Below are 23,905 nucleotides of genomic sequence, written 5' to 3' on the forward strand. Positions count from 1 at the left end.
TTTAAAAAAAAAATGTTTGGAATAAATCCCATCAGCTTCCACCACTCTCGGTGAGTCAGGATGCAGTAGCGACAGCAGGCAAGTTTCTTGATTTTCATGCCCCTGTTCTACAACAGCAACAGCTTAGGGCTCATGCCGTTCACCCTTAGGATTAGTGCCACAGGCCAGGAAGCAAGAGGAAGGGAGGTAGTTGCCTCCCCTGGAATTCTTAAAGCCCAAACAGGAAGTGCATTTGCCAGAAAGCACAGGAAGTGAAACCCACCACACAGAGAGCAGACTGGGGCAGGCTGAAGACACTTCTGAGGGAGGAAGCTTATCTCAGCTTGTTGACCCAGGGTCCCTGCAATGTCTCATTTCTCCTCAGGCCTATCAATACACAGAGGAAAACCAAAGGGGGGAAAATACCATTAAGATTGGGTAGGAAACAGCCATAGTACTTAGTAACATGTCAATCCAAGTTAAAAGCTCTGCTGGTCCCCTTCCCAGCCCCTTCTCCAGCCTATGCCTTCATCAACATTCCTGACTTCTGTTTTCTCCATTCCACACCGCTCCTTCTTCCTTCTCTGTTGTGCTTCTCCACAGAGAAGCCACAGTTTCCTTCTTTCCTACCCACTTCCTAGTGGTTGTCAGGGCTAAAATGTGACATCGCCCCCCCCCCACCTCTACACCCCACCCCGGCCAGGTCTCTGAAGAGAAAAGCAATCTTGCAAGACCAACCTCAGGGAGAGATGTCCCTACTGAAGCTCCTTGTAGCCTCCCAGTGGATGAGCCCAGAGAATGCCAATGTTTCGGTCTTCCAAAGTCTCTACACCTGGAAATCTCCTTCCAAAACCAGTCCTTTTATATACTTACTCTTAAATTTCTGTGACTCTTGGTCACCCCCTTGCTTGAATTTTCTTTCTCCCACCTGCTTGTCACACGCTGGCAATCCCTCAAGGCCATCTGCAGCTTTCCCTCAGCGACATGCATAGTAGATAAGGCTATGTATACACAACTGGTCCTGGAGGAAGTTGTGGCACCATTCACACGACTGCCAGCTCTAGTTCACCTCCGTGCTGTCCCCTGAAGGTAGCCTCCCATTGTATTGGGCATGATGGTGGACGGGATTAGAAGGACAGCCAGAAATGGGAAGAATAAAGATGTCGGAAATGTTCTAAAGATACCAATAAAGTGGCCTGTGGGGGAGGGATCGGAGCAGGCAGGGATGTGGAGTCCTCTAGAAGGCCTATGGAGATATGTATGTCCTTATCACACCAAAAAGTACATTTAAAGGACTGGGGTACTTGTGGGTCTTTATCTGGGGGTTGGTTCTAAGATGGAAGCATAGGAGGGATTCTTAGAGTAGACCATCTTGGTGGCTACAGTCTTCTGCAACTCAATGCCTGTTGGACATTCTCCCGCAGAGCTCCAGAAACAAGTCACCCCAATATCCCAAAGGGCTGCTTTGGTCCCCCTCAGCTTCCACAATATCCAAATTCTATGCTTTTTATCCTGTGTTTTGCTCTATTTACCATCCATAGCCACCTCTGGGGGACCCACTGCCAGGGACCCATACCCTTGGCTGAACCTGAAGGCTGGGACCTATAGCCTCCAGGGGACCAGGAGTGCCTGCCCTTCTTGCTCTTTCTTCGCTGTCTGCTGTCACCCTCTCTTCTCCATCTCTGATTGGTAAACAAGTTTAAGCTAAGGGTCCCAGGAAGACAAATTACCCTTTAAGGGGTTAACTGGAGGGAGCCCTATGGAGGGATTGTTTACACAGGTGTGGGCAAGATTAAGGGAACTCAGAAGGGTGAAGAATGTCACCTGACCCCTTCACATGGGATCTCCATAGCAGGCAGCTAGCTCTGAAGGCATACAAGTGACAGTTGGTGATTCCTGAGCACTGGAGGAACTGGGGGAAATGAGGAAGGACTGTGAAGGGGCACCAGCTCTCTTTGTTTAGTTTAAGATGTTCTAAAACTGATCGTTGTGATGGCTGTTTAACTCCCCATGTTTCAGAAACCACCCACTATCAGGCTTTGTGAATGAAATGTCAGTGAAGCAAATAGACTGGCGAAAAGAAAAAAGAAAAAAAAAGAAAAAAGAAAGAGAGAAAAAGAAAAAAGGAAAAAGAAAAAAGGAAAAAGAAAAAAGAAAAGAAAAGGAAAGAAAGAAAGAAGAAAGCAAAGAGCTGCTGGCTAGCTGTAGGTTTTACCATGTGTTTTCCAGGATCAGGGAGGAGCCAGAGGTATGGAGCCTACAGCCCAGTAGGCTCTGAGAGTCACCTAACAAGGCTGAAACCAGGAAGGAATCCAGCTACTGCCTGATCTGGTACAGTGAGGGACAAGCAGAAGGCAGGCCTTGGTTTTCCCAAGCTGCCTTTTACCCTGTGCTTCCTGCTGCTCAGACCCAATAGAGCAGACCCCAGCCTGCTGGGCACCGGGCAGGTGCATCAGGACAGAGGACAACCAGAAAGCCTTGCTGGAATTACTGGAATTGACAGTCTTCCTCCTTCCTTTGTCCTCAGAACTTGCCTAAGCCTCAGTGGGCTCCTCCCCAGCTCCTGCCCTGTAAAGCTTCCGAATGCAGCTTGTTTAGTACAGTGCCCCTAGATTCAAGCTCCCTGGAGACCCAGGGCTACAGGGCCCCCACTTGCCTCTTGAACAGCTCTCTGACCTTTGCAGGTCCTCGGTGTATCTTGTTAGTAAGAAAAATCCATGTCCCCATGGTGCTTATCATCTGGGAGGATAAGGAGGAGGGAGGTGGGTAGTGGGTGGCAGCATGCATCGAGTGCCTGCTTCTTACTTGGCTTCCACAAGCACAGAAGTCACTGCCTCTTCCCTCTGCCACACTCCAGGCATCATTTGCACGATCCACAGAAATTATTACAAGGGCTGCCCCAAGTGGAACTCTACAGACACTGACCTTGCGCTTAGTGTGGGAAAGGGTGAGAAAATGCGCACTCCCAGCAGGCAGGCCCATCCCCTAGCTGTGTTTGCTGCTTCAAGTGCTTCCCTGTGCAGTGAAGGTGTGTGACACCGAGAGCTAGAAAGGAGGCGAGGAAGGCGCTTCCCATAAGCCAAGGCTGCCTTTATGAGGCGTCTGTGTGGTTCTCACAGTGCCAGAAGTAGTTGTTACGGCCTCTGTTTACAGATGAAGATATGGCCTTGGTGTTGGGAAACAGTCACAGCAAAGGAATGTGCCAGCAGCAGGCCAGCCTGCTTTTCCTGCCTGCTGCACCTGGGGAGCCCAGAGTCATCAGGAAGCCAGGTTCACACCTCTGTGCAGCTGCTGGCCATGCACTTGTGTGGATGGTGTGTGCTTTAAGCCTCCTGTTCCTGCTAGTGACAGTCCAATAAACACATCACAAACGCAGCAAAGCATAGGGCGGCTGGTACAGATGGGCAACTGCACTATACACTAAAAAGGGATTTCGGAGATGGCCTCCTGAAAACTAAGGATCTCAGGCAAGGATGCACCTTCTGGCAGTGGTGCCTCAAGGATGAATCCCCAGAAATACTATATAGAGGTCTTTCCAGCTAATGTAAGCAGCACACAGGGCCAGTCCTGATTTTTTTCTTAGGCAGAAGTTCTAATAAAATGGTTTGGCAAAGAAATGCTGTTTCATTCTCCCTGTGAAACTTTTACAAGAAACTCTGCTGCGATTTCTTAGCATGAGAGACTTTTCCGTGGTTGATTTGCCATGTACGATCACGTGTTGGCAGATGGTACGCACACTGGCTGACTGGAGATGGAGAAGGGAGTGGGAGTGGGGTCGGAGCAGTCTCCATCAACACTACAGTGCTATGAGATCCTTAAGCAGAATTTACCATTGGAAAAATATGTGAGATCTTCAGTACAGGCCCACAGAGAGCTCTGGAGCTAGCAAGTCTGTAAGGGGACTGCTCTCATTAGGAACAGTAGCTCATTTTCCTTCACATTATCTATTCATAATCCATATACTACCTGCTATAAAACACAGTAAGACAAAATCACTGGACAAATTGTGGTATCTGTCTACTTACAGCATGTGCTGTGCTGTACCAGACACCTACGGGGTTGCTAACATTGTTATTAAATGCTGGAAGCTCGGATCCATTGTATGGAAGGATCTGGAAAAGGTAAAAAAATACACCCACTTTCACCTCTCAGTCTGCCGTGCAGGTCTCCCCACAGTGAGGTATTTGGATCTGTTAATAATTACACTTCCCAGTTGTAACCTGTACAAAACCCAATGAAGTGTGGACTCACAAGGTGTCAGCTCTCGGTCTCAGGGAAGGAGACTTCTTAGGCATAACTGCTTGTCAGAGCCATTCTCAGTCAGCCTGGAAGTTGGCACTCTGCCCTGGTGTCATGCTTTCAGAAGCAAAGACTCCCTCGCTCTCACCACAGTCTGCAGTTTGCATTTCTAGTTTGTGACAGCTCCCTTTACTGGACAAGACCCCTGGGGGGTGACATACAACAGCACAGGAGGCCGTTACAGACAAGGTGGGTTTGTGTCATAGCTGTGTCCAAGTTCGGGGAAACTCCTATCTGACCTGAGCCCACCTTTTCTATCTCAAGACTGTTCAACCTATTTCTACAAGTGTTAGAATGGTAGCCAATGAATGGTTGCCACAGCTGTCAGAGCATGGGAGAATTCTCTCCCAATGGGGACCAGTGTCATTTCTCTTAGTAGGTCAGCAAACTCGATTGTTCAGAGAGTAATCAGCCTATTAAAGGCCAGCAAGTCTACTATGGTGAAGAAACAGCTCACCTCTATAGAGGGCTGCCTCTCCAACTCAGCCCTCTGAACCATACAACAGAGCAGCACCAGACAGGACTAATCAATCAGTAGATGAAAGACACAGTCAATCTACCACACTCCTGAGCTTCCCCTCCCTCCCAACATCCTTAAGACAGGCATTTGCAGTGGCAGACCTATTCCTGTCAACACGTTTAACAGTGCTTTGCTGGTTGCCATTATTGTGCTGCACCTTTCCTGAGCAGAATGAGAAAGCAGAAAGCCAGTCAGGGGGCTGGAGGGATAACTCAGTGCTTAAGAGTGAACACTGTTCTTCCAGAGCAGCCCGGCTTTCATCCCCAGCGCTTCATACAGGTAGCTCACAGCTGCCTGCAGCGCTCTAGAAGATCTGAGGCTTCTGGCCTCGGAGGGAGGCACACACCTCAGACACGAACATACTAGTAGGTATCTTTAGAAAGGAATGGAAAAGAAAGGAAAGCAAACTGGCAGAAGAGTGAGCACCCAGGTCACCTGGTGTGCTCGTCCTGTTTGGAATACAAGACCAAGCAGGGACTGCCACCTGCTTGGGTCCAGCCACATATGGTGCGTGACACTTCAATTTGGACACTATGAATATATATATTTTCTGAGACAGGGTTTCTCTGTGTAGTTCCCGGCTGACCTGGAACTCACTCTGTAGAGCAGGCTGGCCTCGATCTCCAGATCCTCCCGCCTCTGCCTTCCCAAGAGCTGGAGTTAAAGGTGTGCGCCATCACTACCTTTTAATGTTGATTTTACAGGTAATTCTGCAGAGATTTCTTACCGGGAAACACTTTTTATTTGGAAAAAAATTCAAATCTAAAGATAATAGCTTATGTCTAGAAGTTGAGAAGGGTGTTCAGCAGTTGAATATGCTTTATTGTCAATGTCTGCTACCTGCTTACATTTATACCATATGAGCTTGCTGTCAAGGGGTGGGAGTCAGGGCAAAACCTCTCAAGTTCCATGTCTGAAAAGGGCCAGGATGAAAACAGCAGCCACGCGTTTTGCTTAAGTCTAACCACTTCAAGAAGTGAAAACCACAACAGGAAGCCACTTCGGTCAAACAATGACAGGGACTGCCTCTGGAGGGAGGGATCTTTCCTCCTGCTTTACTGGGAGACTGTTCTAGGCCAGCACGGTCACACATGCCTGTGACCCCGCACGTAGGAGATTGAAGCAAGGAGATGTGAATTCAAGGCAGCTCTGTCTACACATCTCATTTTCTTCTACTTAAAAAAAAAAAAAAAAAAAGGAATCTTGTGTGTGGATGATACATGTTTGAGTGTGGGCATGCTCTGCTGTGAGTGTGAGTATGAGTGTGAGCCAGTTCTCCCCCTTCCACCGTTGGAGGCAGGCACTGGACTCAGGCTGCCAGGCTCCTATGACTAGTGTTTTTACCGGCCAAACTATTTCACCAGGTCAAAACTTTCTTTCTAGATAAAACTGCTTACTTAGAAAGTATACAGTGCTGTTCTTGTTTTTTGACAAACGCAAATCATTTTATTGGTCCAGGGGCCACCCCAATGAAGACATCAAGACCAGCGCAGAGGAATGTGCCTTCCTCTCCTCCCCTTGATCCATGCTTCGCAAATATTTCATTCTGACAGACAGAGAATCTTGGCAAGTCACAAAATTCAGACATAAGTATTTCTGAATTAAAGCTAGCACAAGATAGTCACCAAAATCTAATAAAGGTACTGTAGGAAGGACAAACAGTAATCCAACCTCCCTGTATATATGGATGCAAACTTTATAAATATCAGAACATCAGTAATAACAATGTGTGAAAAACGGCAACATCACAAATTTATAGGCTCATTCCTGCTAGTATAAACTAACATTATGAAAAGCGAAATGTTACAGCCATATGATTAATAAAGGGAAAGAAATAAAGTAATGTAAATCTACTTGCAACTCAAAACACTCCTAGTAAGCTGGGCATAGGGTAGTAGGAACTTTATAATCACAATAGAGAATATTTTTTATAAGTAGATATTTGAAAAAAAATGTTAACAGTGAGACATTGAAGCTTTTCTATTCGAATCCTAACCAGGGTGATAATGGCTGAAGACCATTACTTGAAGTTAACTGAATAAAACTTAAATAGGATACACTGCTCCTAGGTATGGTGGAGAAGTTTTATTGTAGATATGAGTGAGAAAGGAGCCAGAGGAACATGGAAGGGTCCAGACTAAACGAGACCATGAGAAGAGGGGGACGGGAGGGAAGGAGTAGGGATGGGGAGAGGTAAAGGGAGAGAGAGGATCCAGAAGCCATGAGGCCAGGAGTGACCCTAAACATCAGGAGGGCACCTAGGAAAATGGCTGAGTTGTATAGGGGAGCAGAAGCCCCGCCCCCTGGTAGGAGGGGTCAGGGTTAGGGGGTGGGGCAAGGAGTGTAGGGAGGAGCCACAGATGTAGAGGGATTGGAAAGCTGGCCAGCATCAGTTAGGATACTTTGATAGACAGATAGGTTTCTCTGTGTATCCCTAGCTGTCCTAGAACTTGCTCGGTAGAGCAGGCTAGCCTCGAACTCAGATATCGGTCTGCCGCTGCCTCGCAAACGCTGAGATTAAAGGCGTGTGCTAGCACTGCCCATCTTGTCCCCCAGTTACTTTGAGACCTAGCATTAGCTTGTTTATATATGTAAGAAACAAAAATTAGTAGAATTTAAAAGTGAGTTTTGTTTAACAAAAATTTTAGACACATTATGCTTACATTAGCAATCATTTATAGTGCTGTGTACTAACAATAACTGTAAAGTAAAATATTAAAATAGGTATCACATATACAAGAGAATAAGGTATCAGATACTGAGGATGAAATCTAAAAGTATACCTAAGGGTTATATAGACAAATTATCCAACATTATTAACAAAAATTAAAGATAATTTTATTAAATGGGGATATTCCATGCATTAGGAATGTTATTGTAATAAATACAGCAATTTTTCTCAGAGTGATGGAACACAAGGTGGGTGCAACAAAAATCACAGCAGACTTTCCTATGATAATTAGCAAACCAATTCTAAAATTAACGTGAAGCAGAAAGAGCCATTAAGAGTCACAGAGTCACAGTGATCTTTCATACAAAGAACAGACAGAGAAAGCCACTTTCCCAGGCAAGGCTGTGTATGTGACGTCAGTGACCAGTGCCTTGCTTGACTATAGCAAATAGGCCAAAGCAAGCGGACTTAGTGTGAGCTGTGCAGACACTCGGGGCAAGGAGAGCCACACTGCATGACACTCACATTACTTTCTTCAACAAAGGCTGCTTAGAAAAACACAAACTGAACTGAGCCCCAAAGTAATTTTTGGTGTACAATCTAAGTGTGAAGGGTCTAACAAAAAGACTTGTGGAGTTGAAATGAAACTTTTATGATTCTGAGATGGAGAAAATTTCTCAAGTAGTATATGAAAGATCCCTAATCATAAAGGAAGAGACTAACAGATAAAAAATTTAAATCTAAGAAGAAAGGGTGATGCTTCGAGGGTGAGAGGACAAGATGCTGAGGACAGACCGATTGTGACAGAGTGAAAAATGTCATATTCAGAATGCATCAGCAACTCCTCCAGATAATGGAGACAGATGACCCAGGGGGTAGGACGACCGCTCAGCCCATAAAGTGCTTACTGTATAAGCATGAGGGCCTGGGTATTGAGTCTAGAGCCTCAGTGAAAGGTGCTCATGTCCTGGCCTGTCTAAAAGCCAGTCGGTGGGGAGGCAGAAGCCGGAGAATCTCTGGGGCATGGCCAGACAGCCCAACTTGCTTGGCAAACTCCAAGCTACTGAGAAAACCCCTCACAAAACAAGGTGGCAGCACCTGAAAAATCACATCAAAGTCAACTCTGGCCTTCATAGATACATGTGCACAAGTACACACACACACACACACACACACACACCCCTACACACTAAGTGAAGGGTTTCAAGACATCATAAAAGGTAGTATCCAGGCCTGAAAAGATAGCTCAGCAGTTGACTGCTCTTACAGAGGTCCTGAGCTCAATTCCCAGCAACCACATGGTGGCTCACAACCATCTGTAATGGGATCTGATGCCCTCTTCTGGTGTGTCTGAAACAACTAAAGTGTACTTATATACATAAAATAAATAATTTTTTTTAAAAAAGATAGTATCCAAACAATTACTATGTGAGAAAATATTTTCATTTACATGAGAAAAATGTAAATTAAGGCATTAAAATCTCATTATATACCCAACAGACTTAATGGCTTAAGACTGACATTGCCCACCCTGTGAAATTGCTGATAGAGACATAAATGGATTCAGGTCTTGGAAAACTGTACACATGTAGACCTCTGTCCCAGCATCTCCTTTATTCAGATCCAAAGGACACGTGTACCCAGACTGCACATGAGGACATCCGGAACTTTTCGGGTCAGCAGGTTCCTTACAGGGTAAAAGGCTGGAGCCATGGAACAGCAGCAGCCCCTGATAGGAACTTGCATGACAGTTCATGCAGAAGGACCGCGGTCTCCCACACATGGTTTGAGCATCAGAAACCAATCATGCAACACAGACAGAACTTCTATGATTCTATCTTCATAAATATCACAAATAAGAGGATTTAACCTGTGACCTCAGAAATCAGGACAGTGCTTAAGTTTGTCAGAAGATGCAGGGGAGGTTTGTGGAGAGACAAGAGCAAGGCTTCTGAGGTAGGAATGGTGTTCTTCCGATTGCTTGGAAAGTTAATTGAGCTGTACAATTGCGGGGTGGAATCTTTTCAGTATGTGGTTCATGTAAAAATGTGCATCAGTTAAGTCCTTGCAAAAATGTAGTGTTAAGAGGGAAATGAATGATTTAGAAAGCAGTATTACAACAGTTCAGAGGACAGAATATTGCCCCCTACACTGTGTGATAAGCTAGGGTGCTTCTCAGCAATGAAGAAATGAAGAAACACAGTGGTTAAATAAGAAACATGGATGTGAGGTTGCTAAAGGGAGATCCCAGTGTGGCAAAAGCTACAGCCAGTCCAGATTGGAGCAAGCTTTTGCCTGCATCCCCAGGGGCCTCACACTGTCTTCTCACCTGAAAACAGGATGCACTAATGAGCCTGCCCCCATATTCACTTACAGGACACGCACAAGGACATGCGCACGCGCGCACGCAGGCGCGCGCGCACACACACACACACACACACACACACACACACACACACGCACACACACACACACTCACACGCTCACACAGTGGCATTCTGGTTCATCCTCTGAGCCCTCTGCCTGGGTCAGCTGAGGGTGCTCATTAATTAATCTGTGTGCTTTTGCAAAAACAGATAGAGGAGCATTCATAATTATTGTCTATCTGCACCTAAGAAAATATAATTGCAAAGTAAAAAAATAACAATCTTCCCTAGAGCTGCTTCCTCAGACAATCTAATTAGGGATTAAAGTTCTTCCCCAGAGGCCTGTCTGGGAACTCTGCGAGGGATTTTAGAGGGATTCTGTGTAGGTGAAGGCTCCTGATGTTTGTGACTTAAAATGTCAGTGTCACTTGGGTCCTGATGCTTACGTTGGAATTGCCATTGTCTTCTAAGAAATATTTAAAGCAAGTCCATAGTGATACGTATTTTCAAGAATTGGCCCCTTTCCTTCTCTCTTGCTTCTTCTTCTACAAGTTTGTATCTATTAGCCTTTATCTTATTTGTCTAGCCTTTAAAAATCAGTTTTTGTGATTTGTTGTGACTCATTCTGATTTTTTTCTTTTTAAAATGTATTTATTCCTAATTTATGTGCATTGGTGTTTTGACAACATGTATGTCTGTGTGAGGGTGTCAGATCCCTTGGAACTGGAGTTACAGACAGTAACTATGAGCTGTCATGTGGGTGCTAGGAATTGAACCGGGCCTATCTGTAAGAATAGCTAGTGCTATTAGCCTCGGAGCCATCTCCCCAACCCAACTCACTTGAAAAATTTCAACCCACTTATAAATGTAAGTGTGCCTATAGTCCTAGCTTTTGTGGGGCTAAGGTAAGGGGTGCAAGGGTTCAAAGTCAGCCTGCCTTAGGAAGTAAGGAAGAAAAAAGTAAGGGAGGGAGGGAGGGAGGGAGGGAGGGAGGGAGGGAGGGAGGGAGGGAGGAAGAAAAATAAAAATCAAATACCCAACCAGACATCTACTCTAACTCTATGAAAACTCAAAGGTAAGCCGTACCCAGCCCGTTTGTAGACTCCTGTTTAGAATATTCATGTTTGCTTTTACATGTTAATCCATGGTCTATATGACCAGCTGCTTGAGAGAAGGCAAATTTGTGGTGGAAAAAAATAGACTAAATTATACTTATATCTCTTTTCTAAAATGCCATTTTTTATTTTACTGATATTTCAGCATTCCAATTCAACCTGCAATACTGTCTTCTTTAACAGCTGTATGGAAAATTGAGATTTAAATATTATCCTCTGGGGGAAAATTTTTAATATTGAGCCAGAAAATTTATTTTCTGGAATCCCAGTTCATGGTAACATCTAGGATCAAATAAAATTCTCTCATAAGCAGATGCTAAGAATAATGCTTTTAATCATGCTAATGATATGTTAAATTTCTCATAGAAACTACAACCACATATTATAGCTAATCGAGTAGAGTATCAGATTTCATTAATAGTGTATTTTTGGCCACAGTGTGCCTCATGCTAGCCTGCTGAAACTACGGTGGTCCCAATGACACTTTAAAGGATTTAGTATCTAAACAGTGATTGGTTTCTTCTGTTAAAAACATAAATCAATCTACAATAAACATTTATTTTACCACTATTGTTTACTTAAATCTCTCTGAGCAAACAAAGAGCATTAAATCAAGGATATTCATACATTTTAAGATAGAATCCTAGGCCAAAGTTAATTTAAGACAGATATGAATAACTTTAAAGTTTTCACTTCATAATGTTTAACTTTTCTTATAATTGATTGTTTTTTGTTTTTTTAGTTGACTTTTTTTAATGACCATTAAATTAAAATTCACTTTTAAGATTCAGGTGTGTGCGATGGTTTGTGCCTATAGTCCTAGTACCTCAAAGTTGTGGCAGAAGGATTAGGTGTTAAAGGCCATTTTCTACTACACAGTGAGCCTGATGTTGGACCAGACTACATGAGGCTATTAAAAAAAAAAAAAACAACAACAAAAAAAACCCCAAAACGTTAAAAAAGGTATTTTCTATGGTAATTAAGATTTACTTTTAGTTGTGTGTGTATTTATGCCTGTGGCCAAGTGTGGGTTTGGGCACGTGGGTGCAACACCCTAAAAGCCTCAGGGAGGCACTAGACCCCCTGAAGTGGGAGTTACAAGATGTTGTGAGGCTGCCCCTGATATGGGTGCTGGTAACTGAACTTTGGTACTCTGTAAGAATGCTGCACACCCTTAACCACAGAGTCATCACTCCAGCCAATCTGATTTATTTATTTATTTATTTATTTATTTATTTATTTAATTGACTCATTGTGTTGTTCTTTGCTGGCCTGTAACTATGTAGACCAGGCTGGCTTCTAATTCACAGAGAACCACCTGCCTCAGCCTGCCTAGTGTTCAGACTAAGGGTGTGTGCTACCATACCTGGCCTATCCTTGATGATTTAATGAAACTATATAGTGGTGTTTTGCCATGTTAACTGTCATGGCTGGGCATCTGCACCTAGAGAATGTACACATGGGTAAACATGTTAAGTGGAGATGTTTATTTATGTAGTCTTGTAACTACTGTCTTATAAGTCACAAATAAAAATATTCTCTGGAGCCGGGCATGGTGGCGCATGCCTTTAATCCCAGCTCTTGGGAGGCAGAGGCAGGTGGATTTCTGAGTTCGAGGTCAGCCTGGTCTACAGAGTGAGTTCCAGGACAGCCAGGGCTATACAGAGACACCCTGTCTCAATAAAACCAAAAAAAAAAAAAAAAAAAAAAAAGAAAGAAAAATATTCTCTGAGCATGTTCTTATGTTTCATAGCTTTGTTGTTGTTGTTGTTGTTGTTGTTGTTGTTGTTTTTAGTCCTAAGGAGAGACAACAGATCAGTGTAGAAAACTTTAATATCAGTGAAGAGTTGCACACGTGGTCCTGATGTGGGTTTTTGTTGTTTGTTTTTTAAACAACGTTACAAGGAAGGACTTGTTTACTTAAATCTGAGCAAACAAAAACCTTTAAATCAAGGATATTCATACATTTTAAGATAGAATCTTAATTGTTCAGGTAAGAGAACTGAGTTTCAGAAAGACAGTTGGGCATTAAATGGCCAAGGGCAGCTAGATGAATTAATATAAAGTCATATTGACTCCATCATTTCGAGATACAATTTCCAAGGAAGAGACAAAATGCTCCAGGTTAGGAAGTGGTGGTAGGAGCTCTGAGTGCCAGAGGGTACTTAGCTGGGTCTATGGAGATATTTGAGTCTAGATGGGCCATATTATCTTGCTTCCAGAAGGAATCTCAAATCTCAACCCAGGGCTCATTAGAACAGAACTTGATTTTTGTAAAAATCACTGTGGGGACTTGTTGGCCTTCTAGAGCCCATGTCTTGTGACTGTGACTGAGCCCTAGCTCCTGGTCATTGTTACATCTCCAATGTCTCTTTTTCTGGTCACTGCAGCAAGGTTAGAAAGGGCAGTCCACTGCTTACACCAGAGGTGACACGCTAGTTCTTCATGGCTCTCTGAACAAAACAAGTCACGGGGCTATGCTTATTTTATACAGGGTGGAAAGTGCAATTCTGTGAGCTCAGCAGTGCAAAGTTGAAGCCTGTAAACAACAGAGTTGGTCAGGATTTCATCCGGTGAGTATGAAAAGGGGGCTTTCATGCAGAGCGAAGAGGAGGTATGAAGCTGGAGAGGTACAGGGAGGGGGAGAAAGGGAGACAGATACTCTGCTTAGAATTCACACACAACACTGTAAGACTATAAAGCTGCAGAAAAAAACTGGATGGTTGGCTTTGATGCTAGGGTCTCACTGGCTGTGAACACAAATGGAACACTATTGGGAGCTGTGCTCGAGGAGGCTTGGTTTGTGATGACCTTGGAAAAGAGACCCAGTCTCAAGGTCAAGTGGAACCTGAAGATTTATTTCAGCCAATGATTATCAATCCCAAACCAGCATCAGACTCACTGAGGGAGACTGACACATAGTATGACTATACATTATCAACATGGTCTCAAACTCACAGAGATCCCTTGCCTCTGCCTCCCAAGTGCAAGGATTAAAGGGATTCATCACCACTGCCCTAATTTGTTTCTTTCTGAGACAAAGACTATGTAGTCTGGGTTGGCCTTGATCTGGTACTCCTAAGTATGCCCCACTATTCATTCCCAGCTTGCCCCCTCTACAATTTCTTAGATGCCACATTATCTTCTCATACTTTCCTTTAAGGTTACTAAAACACATTTACTTGTAAGCTCTTTTTCAGAATATGCTTTTAATTCCTCTGGAATGAATTTCTCTCTAGGTTGCCGACTGTGAAGGTCTTTTGGCACCCAGTCTCTTCGTGCACTTTAGGAATTCCTGGTTTGTTAGCTTCTGTTATGCTCAGTACTCTCTTTGCTCGGCTTCTTTCTTGCTATAAGGAAAGCTGTGGCTAAGGGAGCATCCTGACGGATGAATCAGATCCCCTCACTGGATGAGCTAGCATGGTTACTGAGTAGACAGCTGCACTGGATGGGCTAGCATAGTTACTGGTCAGACGCCTGCACTGGTGGCTTCTCTTCTGGTGCAAAGCTTTATATAATCACAGCTGGACGCTACACTTGGCAGTAGCTTTCTCTTCTCCACCACATTTCTAACCATCATTCCGCACCCAAACAAGAGCTTAGCCCTGTATATGATCTGTTTGCTACAGGTTGCAATGTCCAGCAGGACTCCCCCTTCGAGCCCCTTCTCGCTGTTGTGTATTCCCTTTCTGCCAGGGGTGCTCAGCCACATCCCAGTTGCTTCCATTACTGGACATCCACATTTCCTCCTTATTCCTGGTGTCTATTTAGGGCAAATATGTGGCAATGGCAGAGCACTCCAGAGCACATATTCACAACACTGTATTCACAACACCATCTTAACTGAAGGCCAGAGTCAAGCTTCCACTTCTCATGGCATTAAAATGTCAATAGCACGTTTAAAATGTTTAAGTGGCATGGCATTTTCAAAAGCAAGCAAAACCCTTTTTTGTTTGTTTGTTTTTTAATTTACAGATATGCAAGTAGCTAAAGAAGAGGTCTCTCTCTCTTTCTCTCTTTCTCTCTCTCTCTCTCTCTCTCTCTCTCTCTCTCTCTCTCTCTCTCAAGGGTTTCTCTGTATAGCCCTGGCTGTCCTGGAACTCACTTTGTAGACCAGGCTGGCCTTGAACTGAGAAATCTACCTGCCTCTGCTGGGATCAAAGGCGTGCTCCACCACTCCCGGCTAGAAGAGATTTCTCTTAGGGAACATTCTTAGGCACACTTTCAGAATTTCATGAACAAGGCATTTCTCAACACTGCCTTTTGTTTCTCTTATTTTTATTGTTGGTGAGGCATTGTTAAATGGCATTTTCTTTTCAGTTGATATGTTCTGTTTCCTTCTAAACTAAAATCTGTGGCTTGTGTGGCTCATGCCAGTAGACTATGCTGAAAAGGTGGAGGCCAGTCTGGGCCACACCTTTTAAAGCTAGGTGTGGTACTGCACACTTTCAATATCCACACCAGGAGGCAGGGGCACGGGTAGGTGCAATCTCTAAGACTTCAAGGCAAGTCTTGTCTACATAGTGAGTTTCATTCAGATCACCCAGGGCCTAGTGTTTGCTAGGTTTCGTACAGAGACCTTGTTTTTTTAAAAAAAAGATTTAATGGGAATTTACATTTTAGAGTATCAGCTTTCCAGCAAAATTAAACACACACATACATTCTTTATATAGCCCATATTAAATATTATACATATGTATAATTTTTAAAATTAGGTACATGAAAACATACAAAATAAGTTGATAAATTTGGTTTATTCTTATAGTATGCATTATGCATGCAATGTCTTCCTAGTACTGGTGGAGGCTTTGTAAAGATTTGGTGTGGAAATAAGGTTTATCATGTGGCTTATCTTGGCAGCATTTTATTTTTATGTTTTCAGTTTTGGGTATTGAACACAGGTAGATTCACTCTACAACTGCCTTGGCAGCTCCTGTCTATCCATACCAGGGAGAAGGTGATGTCATACTAACACTATGTAGTGGATCTAACCATTTGTCATCAAGCTCCACTGTCACGTCCCTCTTTTGAAACAGGGTCCTACTTTGTAGCCCTGGAACTCACTATGTGGACAGGTTGGCCTGAGTCACAGAGATCTGCCTGCTAGGATTAAAGGGCATGACCACTCCCTGCTTCTACGACTGTTTTCTATCACAATTCTCTATAAAGACTGCTTTCTGGAAATTTTACGAGGAATTCTAAATGTAACTAAATATCAGGCACTAGAAATACAACAGGATAGAAAGATTCTAAGTAAAGTACATACCCATGGAAACCTAATCTAGAATTCCTCCCTCCCACCCTTCTTTTCTCCCTTCCCTTGTTCCTTGCATAAAGAAACTAATCAACGTTGAGCTTTCTAGCCTGCAGGTTCTGAAAAGGAGTTAGCTGTCTGGTCTCTAAGGTTAACAAGCTAGAAGAGCCTTTGTATGTAGGGGCTTCTGTGGAAGACGATCTCTACATGAGTGCTGCCTCTGCCTTTATTACATCCTTTAACTTTACATTTTAAAGACCATCCTTTGATTTGATATATTAACATGATTTGTAAGCCGACTTGTACAAGTATAGAATTGAAATATTTCAACATTCTACTAACTTGCCAAAGTATTGAAGTTACTGGGAGTCAGATGATCTGTTGGTCATTAGACAACAGTTGCTGTGTGTGTCATTTACTTTTCTGGGATGGGTTGGTTCATCATCTTTCTGGTATTTCTTTCCTGGGGCTTGTGCAAACTGAGGCAGAAAAGGCTTTATTACATATAGATTACATATAGGTTGTGGAGATTTTCTTGAAGATGTATTTATGTATGTGTAAGTACACTGTCACTGTCCTCAGACACACCAGAAGAGAGCATTAGATCCCATTTCAGATGGTTGTGAGCTATCATGTGGTTGCTGGGAATTGAACTCAGGACCTCTAGAAGAGCAGACACTGCTCTTAATCGCTGAGCCATCTCTCCAGCCCCAGTAGGATTTTTGTTTTTAAGAATACTTTACTGAAGATGAATTTCAAAGGGGATATAGTTCAGTTGGTAGAGTACTTGCCTAGCATACAGGAAGCCAAGTATTCAAATTCCCAGTACAGCACAAGCAGGAAGTGATGGCATATAGATAGCCCTCCCCCCACCGCCCCAGCCCTGTTACTCTGGAAGTACAGAGGAGGATCAAAGTTCAAGGTCATTTTTGGCTACATAATAAATACAAGGCCAGTCTGAAAAACATGAGACTATCAAAAAAAAAAAAATGGGAAGGAAAACTAACGTTTATTAACTTATTTATTCTCACCTATTTTTCCCATTATGCAAGTACTGATGCTTTTTGTTTTTCTGTTTTTCGAGACAGGGTTTCTCTCTGTGTAGCCCTGGCTGTCCTGGAATTTTCTCTGTAGACCAGGCTGGCCTCGAACTCACAGAGACTCACCTGTTTCTGCCGCCTGAGCGCTGGGAATAAAGGCGGGTGTCACTACTGCTTGGCTCAGTACTGATGATTCTTATTGTTTAATATACAACTAACATATTTTAATACCTTTAAAAGGGAAGATCAAGACTTAAGTATAAAGTGGAAACTTAAATCTTCAAAAACCGACTAACCGGATTACAGTCAGCCTCATCTAGTGCACTTTGTTTGACTTCACATACAGTCTTTCATTGAATCTGTTTCTGTATTGTACGTGGTTAACAAAGCTCAGGGGGCTTTTAGGCTCTTCTTCCTTTTCCACATCCTGCTGTCAGGTGTGACCAGTCACCATGCTTATGGACAAAGAAGGATCAGGGCTTCATCTTTACTGTCATCTGAGTATCTTTAAGCATAACTCTATGATGCTGACGACAGAACCTAGGACCTCATGAACTTTGGAAACCTTTTGGCTTAAGCACCTGTCCCCTTCATATTCAGGATGTAGGCTGTTCTATAATGGCTACCTACATCCCCTCCGTCTTTTATGGATAGCACAACACATGACTCAGAACATTGTTTTGGTTCCCTTTTCTTTTTCTTCAACTTCTAGGAGGTCAATTCCTCATCCTCCTGCCACGCCTCCCTGTTCTTGGAACACAGGCCTGGCCTACCACTCCCCATTTATCGCTGCGTCTCAAACAATGAGGATTAGTGGAATAGTGGGCCCAGCCTAAAGCTCTCCTTGGTTGAACACATAATAGTTCGGGTCTTTTCGGCTGTGAGAAAAATCACAGGTATTCTGTAGATTTCAAGCCGTTATCAATATACTAAATACTTACAATGCATTATACTTTGGGAACTGGTTCACTTGTGAAGATGATACAGATGGAGCTTTTTAAAGTAAACCAGAAACCAAGGGCAGCGGACATGGATTTAGCCCTGCACTGTCTGTTGGCTTCTCTACATACATATTTCTTCCCATAAAAACAACGCTGCAGAGAGCCTTTCTCGGTCTCTAGCAATACTGAATGTTCCCTTTAACAACACAGTGGCATGGGTGTTAGTTGTCTAATTGCTAGCTTTGCAAATTCTGTAAAAGCCAGTTCTTCAGCAGGAATACAGCTCATGCTGTGAAAACCAGTTTACACTGGCTCTGTCAGGGGAACTCTGAGTGTGGAGGCTAGTGAGGGCCTTGAGCGGCACTGACAGTCGAGTCCACTCAGAAGCACAAGGACTTAAAGGCACAAAATGCTAGGACAGGAAGACACATTCATACACATATGCTTTTTTTGCAAATCGCCCCCCTTTAACTTCCAGAAGAGGACGAGGGGTCTATAGAAGAATTCATTCCCCATGGCACGAGTTCAACACCAGGCTCCTCTGCTGAAAAGCCTCCTTATGTAGCCTTGCTGCGCTAGTGCAGTCGCAGAGCAAACGGAGACAAAGCCCAGCCTGGAGGACAGATGCTCTTCTTTCTGACAAAAGAAGAAATCTAACTGGTAGAGAGAAAACATATCTTCTCACTGGAAAAGGGAGAGAGAGCAGAAATAAAAGAGGGCATGTCAAATACAGCGTATTGCTCTCTTAGCTCCGGTGAAGGCTTTCCCTTAGAGCATGCCAAACACCAATTTTACCTGGATGAACAGGGGAAAACAGCTCTTTCCGGATGTGTTCTCCAGCAAACAGATTGTTTTTGGCACGGAAGAGGCAATGAAAAAGACAAAGAAACAAACGTTCTCTAAACCCCAGAGCATTTGCTGTTCAAGATAATTTTTGGGTTTCTAGGTTCACCGGGAGGCTTTAAAAGATTAACAAAACTCACGCTAGTGTCTCTCTCTCCCCGTTCTAACTCAGATTCGTTGTTTTCCCCGAGGTGGCATGCGCTCCGCGGAGACACAAAGGGCGCCGCCGCTCCCTGGCCGGGGTTGAGGAATGCGGGGGATCCAAAAGGCACCCTGAGCCGGAGGAGGGCTCGGAAAACATTTGCACTGACGCTCACACACAACCATAATAATTTATCTTTCCTCCGGAGAAAGGTCAGCTGGGATTTGACCCCAGCAGCCAGCGCAGCCCAGGCGTCAGGGCCGCGGCGGGATGGCCGGCCAGTTCCGCCGGCCGCGCAGCCCACGCCCACCTGTCCATCCCGCTCTGCAGCTCCGGGTCGCCCCGCCCGTCAGGGCGCCGCCCCTCTGCTCGCCAGCTCGTCCGCCACCCCTGAGCCTGCCCAGGGCGGACCGAGCGCGGCCGCAGGACCGAGCGGCTCCGGTGAGGACTCACGCCTCCGGCACAGAGCGAGTGCGGCCCGCTGACACCCGACGCGCCCCTGCACGCACGCACGCGCGCGCGACCACGCGGCAGCACCTAGCGGCGCGGCGCGCGCTCGCGGGGACGCGCACGGCGGGCGGGCGCGCACGGCGGCGGGAGGGCGGGGGGCGGCGCTCGGCGCACCGGCCGCGGCTGAGGCGGGCTGAAGCGGCGCGGGCCGGACGCGGGCCGAGCCCGGCGGAGGACGCGCGGCGGCGGCGGCGGCGGTGAGGCGGCCTGCGGTGTTCCGGCCCGGCTGGCCCTGGGGAGGAGCGGCCGCGATCATGTCGGCGGGCGGCCGCGACGAAGAGCGGCGGAAGCTGGCCGACATCATTCACCACTGGAACGCCAACCGGCTGGACCTGTTCGAGATCAGCCAGCCGACCGAGGTGAGCGCCGCCGCCGCCGCCGGGGTGCGAGGGGAGGGGGCCCGCGCGCGGGCCGGCGACGCGGAGGCCGCGGGAGGCAGAGCGCGGTGGGGTCCCGCGGCCGCCCCTCCCCCGCTGGCCTGCCCGCCCGCCCGTCCGCCCGCGGACCCGCCCTCGCCCGCGGCCCTGTCCCCTCGGCCTCCGCCCACCGTACTGGCCAGCGGGGTCCCTAGGGGCGCTCGTCCTTGTCGCCTCCTGCGGTGCCCCGCCGCCCGGGCGGGGTCCAGGGCGGCTTGGTGGCCGGCGCAGAGGGCGGGCCGGCCACCTGCGCGCGGAGACACACCTGGACGTGCACTTGTGTCCCCGGGACTCCGCCTGGCCACCCACGTGGGTCCTCAGACCCCACCTGTGTCACCCGCATCCTTTCCAGGCGCGCACTTGTGTCCTCAGGCCCCGCTTGCGCCCACAGGACTGCACCTGGCCGCCCACCTGTGCGGCACGACCCACCTGTGCCCTCCCGGCCCTTACCTGCCAGCGCACCGGTCCCCGTCGCGGCCCACGCAGGCCGCGGGCCTTCCCCTGCGGGATGCGCTCCTCGCCGCCGGTTTCTTTGATGGCGTCTTCGAACCGTCGGGACGCGGATCTCGGCCCCTCCGAGGCCACGTGACCGGCCGATGCCCGCGGCGGTGTGAGCCCCGTGCGCCCCACGGCGCGCGTGCGTTCTAGCCCGGCGGGGTCCGGTGGCGCGCAGCGGGCAGACAGATAAACCCCTGCTCCAGCCCCGTGCGCTGGCGGTACGCAGCGGGGCTGCGGGAAGCGTTCTGGACGATCTTGGGGGTGGGGTGAGGGCCGGTATCCAGCCAGCCGGTTGGTACCGGGGAGACTGTCGGAGGAGTTCCGTGGCCGGCGGGAAGCCTCGGGGAAGCCTCCGTTAGACAGCGGGCCAAAGGGCGTTTGGTTAAGTTGTGGCTGGGCAGACCTGTTCCACGCGACCCCACACTATACCCAGGACTTGTGCCGGATTTGGAAATAGCTCTGGCTTTGAAACCTAAGAGGTGCTTGCTGAAACACAGCAGCCAGCGCTTAGCCGCGAACACAGATTTGGTAGATCTGAGCAGTCTTCTCAGATTGACTTAATTTTGCCGGTGGAGGAAGGCAGGTTTTCCTCTCCTTCCCTCTCACCTTCTTGTGAGCACACTTGACCTAGTTAGAGCCCTTTCTCTCGATCCCTATTTGACAAGCTAAGGTAAATTATTAGGTTCAGGTGGCCAATTTGAACACCGGTGGATGTTAAGTTACTCCTGATTCATAATTCATCTTCTGTAACGATTTTACGAGTTGTATTTTAGTAAGCAAATTTACTGTGTAGTTAGTGTTCGTTCATAGCCTTACAAGCGACTCTTTAGAAAGGAGCCCTGAATCAATATAGTTTCAGTATTATTTTGTCTTTCAGAATAATTAGCTTGATTTTTTTTTTTTTAAATGGCAGGATAAACTTTGCAAGTAAAATATTGCTAGTCAAGTGAATTCCCTTGTTCCTCCCCCTCCCCCAGAGTTCTTATCTGATTAAGAAAAGATGTGTTTTCTGTTGAGAAGTAACAGCTTAGTGTTTTAGTCTTAAATTGAGGAGTTAGCTTTAAAACATTTTAAATTAAATATTTTAGATTTAACTGGATTCTATTCTATAAGCATTCACTTGAAACTTTATCATTTTGGAGAGATGAACAGTAAAGTTGCATGTTTTGTGGAATGTTCCCCCCCCCCCCCCCCAGTTTTCTGCAGGTAAAGAGTTGTGTAGACAATGAAAAAAATTACAGGACTTAAATGAAATTATCTTTTTCATTACCCTCTCTTACATCTGAACATTTCTATTTTTAGAAACAACTTGTAATTGAAAGCCTTTCATAATGAAATTAATTTGTTTTCAAAATGTAATGGCTAGCTCACATTTTCTATTTTGTTGTTTTAGAGAATCTTTGAGTACTATTAAAATTATTCTGTTCAATTTGAAGCTGTTTTTTATTAGCACACTATATCATATAAGTAAGCTGAGTTCTATGAGTAGTGTAAGACCAGTGGCTGCAGCCTGTTGTGTCTGAGCTGCATCTGCAAACAGTTTTACCATCCTGTTTGCTTCTTATTCCATTTGGCTGTTACAATTAAGCAGGTTTCTACAAGAGGATAGGAAGTACACCAACCCCTGTAGATGTTCAGTGACCATTGAAAAGATTCCCTGCAGAAGTTGATTTGTGGGAAGGTTTAAGCCTTGTATTTGTTTAATTGGGCAGTCTTTTATGCTTGTTGGTGAGAGCATGATGAGTGTTTTCTATTGTTTGTTTATTTTGGTACAGTGTTGAGTGTCACCTGTGACTTGGTTGTGTCTGGTGGTGATAGCCACTGATGGATGAGTCTTCGCTTTCTCTGTGGGTTACATTTACCTTTAAAGAAAATGCATCATCCTGATTAAGCTTGCACTTCCCTTCACGTTTACAGTTCTGTGTAAAGGGACCCGTTCTGGGAACCAGCAAGGTGTTGCTGAGCAGTTTTCAGTCAGTCCTTAACTTGGGACTTGTGTACTTCTTGAAAAAAAGAGTTAACAGTCTAAACTCAACGTGAACATTTTATGACTGGGAGATTGATGTTAACTCAATTAATACCATGGCCACTATAGAAACTGATAAACATTTTCTCAAAGCATTACTGGACTCTTTCCTTTTAAAATTAGGGCTTTGAAATTAGGGATTTCTGATGATTTTAATGGGAGAGTGCCCCTTTGAATCTTTGTTATTTTCCAGTACTGTTTAAGAAGTCTTCTCTGGTCATCCCCAGGTCTTACCTAGACTTGTCATCAGAATTGCTGTTTTTTTCTCCCTCTTCATTACACAAGGCAAGAAATGAAATATTTATCCTTGCAGAACTGCTGTCTGTCACAGTTGGTACTTAGTAAGCATAAAGAAAGAAATATTGAATATTCCTGGCAAAAAAAATTATAAAAATTCATTGAAAATTGTTCACATAGTAAAAATTTGTTTTGTTCTGACTTTTGCATAAAGGTTATGCTGATAAACTTTGCTAAGTTACTGACTTTAGCTTCATGAGATACTTTTTAGTCATTCACTATTTATTTAATTCATTGTTGCCTTTTTGCCTCTGGGGAGAAATAATCCAGAATTTGTGTACACCCACATGTGTTTTATTATAGGTGAACATGATTCATTCTAATTCCTTGGTTATTCTTGAGAAGTCATGTGATGATATTACACATGATGTGTGCAAAAAATAACATGGAGAATTGCCAGGAGAGGTGGACTAGGAAGTGTTCAGGAGAAGCGGTGGTAACTGCATAGCTTATTATAGCTACATCTGTCTTTCAGACTGGCACTTAGGGGTAATGATGCTTTGTCATGCAACCTAATTATATTTGAAAACTTTGAAGGTAACAGTTGTAGTTTAAGTATTGGTACTGATGAAAATCTTTTTTTTTCTGTGACTATAAATGAAACAGGTGGTAGTTGTTGGTGAGCTTTAGTATTCATAGATCCTTTCTTCCTTTTCTTTTTCTTTTTTCTTTTCTGTCATGTCAGGGTTTCTCTGTATAACCACCTTGGCTGTCCTGGAACTCACTTGGTAGACCACTCTGGTCTTAAACTTTGAGAAATCTGCCTGTCTCTGCCTCCCAAGTGCTTCTGTACCACTGTGCTCAGTCATTCTGTTAGTGTTTACTTTTATTGTTATTGTTTGAGACAGAGTCTTCCTGAGTAGCTCAGACACGCCAGCAGCTAGTGATTCTCTGTCCCAGCATTCTCAGTGCTAAGATTATAGATGTGTATACTTGGCTTTTTTTTTCCTCCTTAGCTTATTGACCTGTAGTTATTGTTATGATTTTC

The 23,905-nt window shown here is 45.1% G+C and overlaps 2 protein-coding genes across 28 annotated transcripts in view; one reads left to right on the forward strand and one right to left on the reverse strand.

The window, feature by feature from the left end:
* Tcte2 (t-complex-associated testis expressed 2) overlaps positions 1-20,664 on the reverse strand; it is a 44,968-nt gene extending 24,304 nt beyond the window's left edge. The window contains exon 1 of one of the 2 annotated variants that reach the window (NM_022311.3): positions 20,547-20,664. Coding sequence is in view for 1 of the 2 variants with exons in the window: in XM_030249642.1 (XP_030105502.1) it covers positions 19,481-19,488 (8 nt within the window). In the remaining variant the exon portion in view is untranslated. Of the gene's footprint in view, positions 1-19,480; positions 19,652-20,546 lie in introns of those variants that run through there. The other variant, XM_030249642.1, reaches the window with a different exon arrangement.
* Positions 19,652-23,905, forward strand: part of Afdn (afadin, adherens junction formation factor) — a 145,408-nt gene continuing 141,154 nt past the window's right edge. For 15 of the 26 annotated variants that reach the window (XR_385293.3, XR_001782046.2, XR_001782047.2 and 12 more), the window contains exon 1: positions 19,652-20,039. Coding sequence is in view for 21 of the 26 variants with exons in the window: in XM_006523752.3 (XP_006523815.1) it covers positions 19,935-20,039 (105 nt within the window). In the remaining 5 variants the exon portion in view is untranslated. The remainder of the gene's footprint in view (positions 20,040-23,905) is intronic. The other 11 variants (XM_006523754.3, XM_017317275.2, XM_006523753.3 and 8 more) reach the window with 2 other exon arrangements.

The sequence above is a fragment of the Mus musculus genome, chromosome 17 (genome assembly GCF_000001635.26).
Source record: "Mus musculus strain C57BL/6J chromosome 17, GRCm38.p6 C57BL/6J".
NCBI lineage: Eukaryota > Metazoa > Chordata > Mammalia > Rodentia > Muridae > Mus > Mus musculus.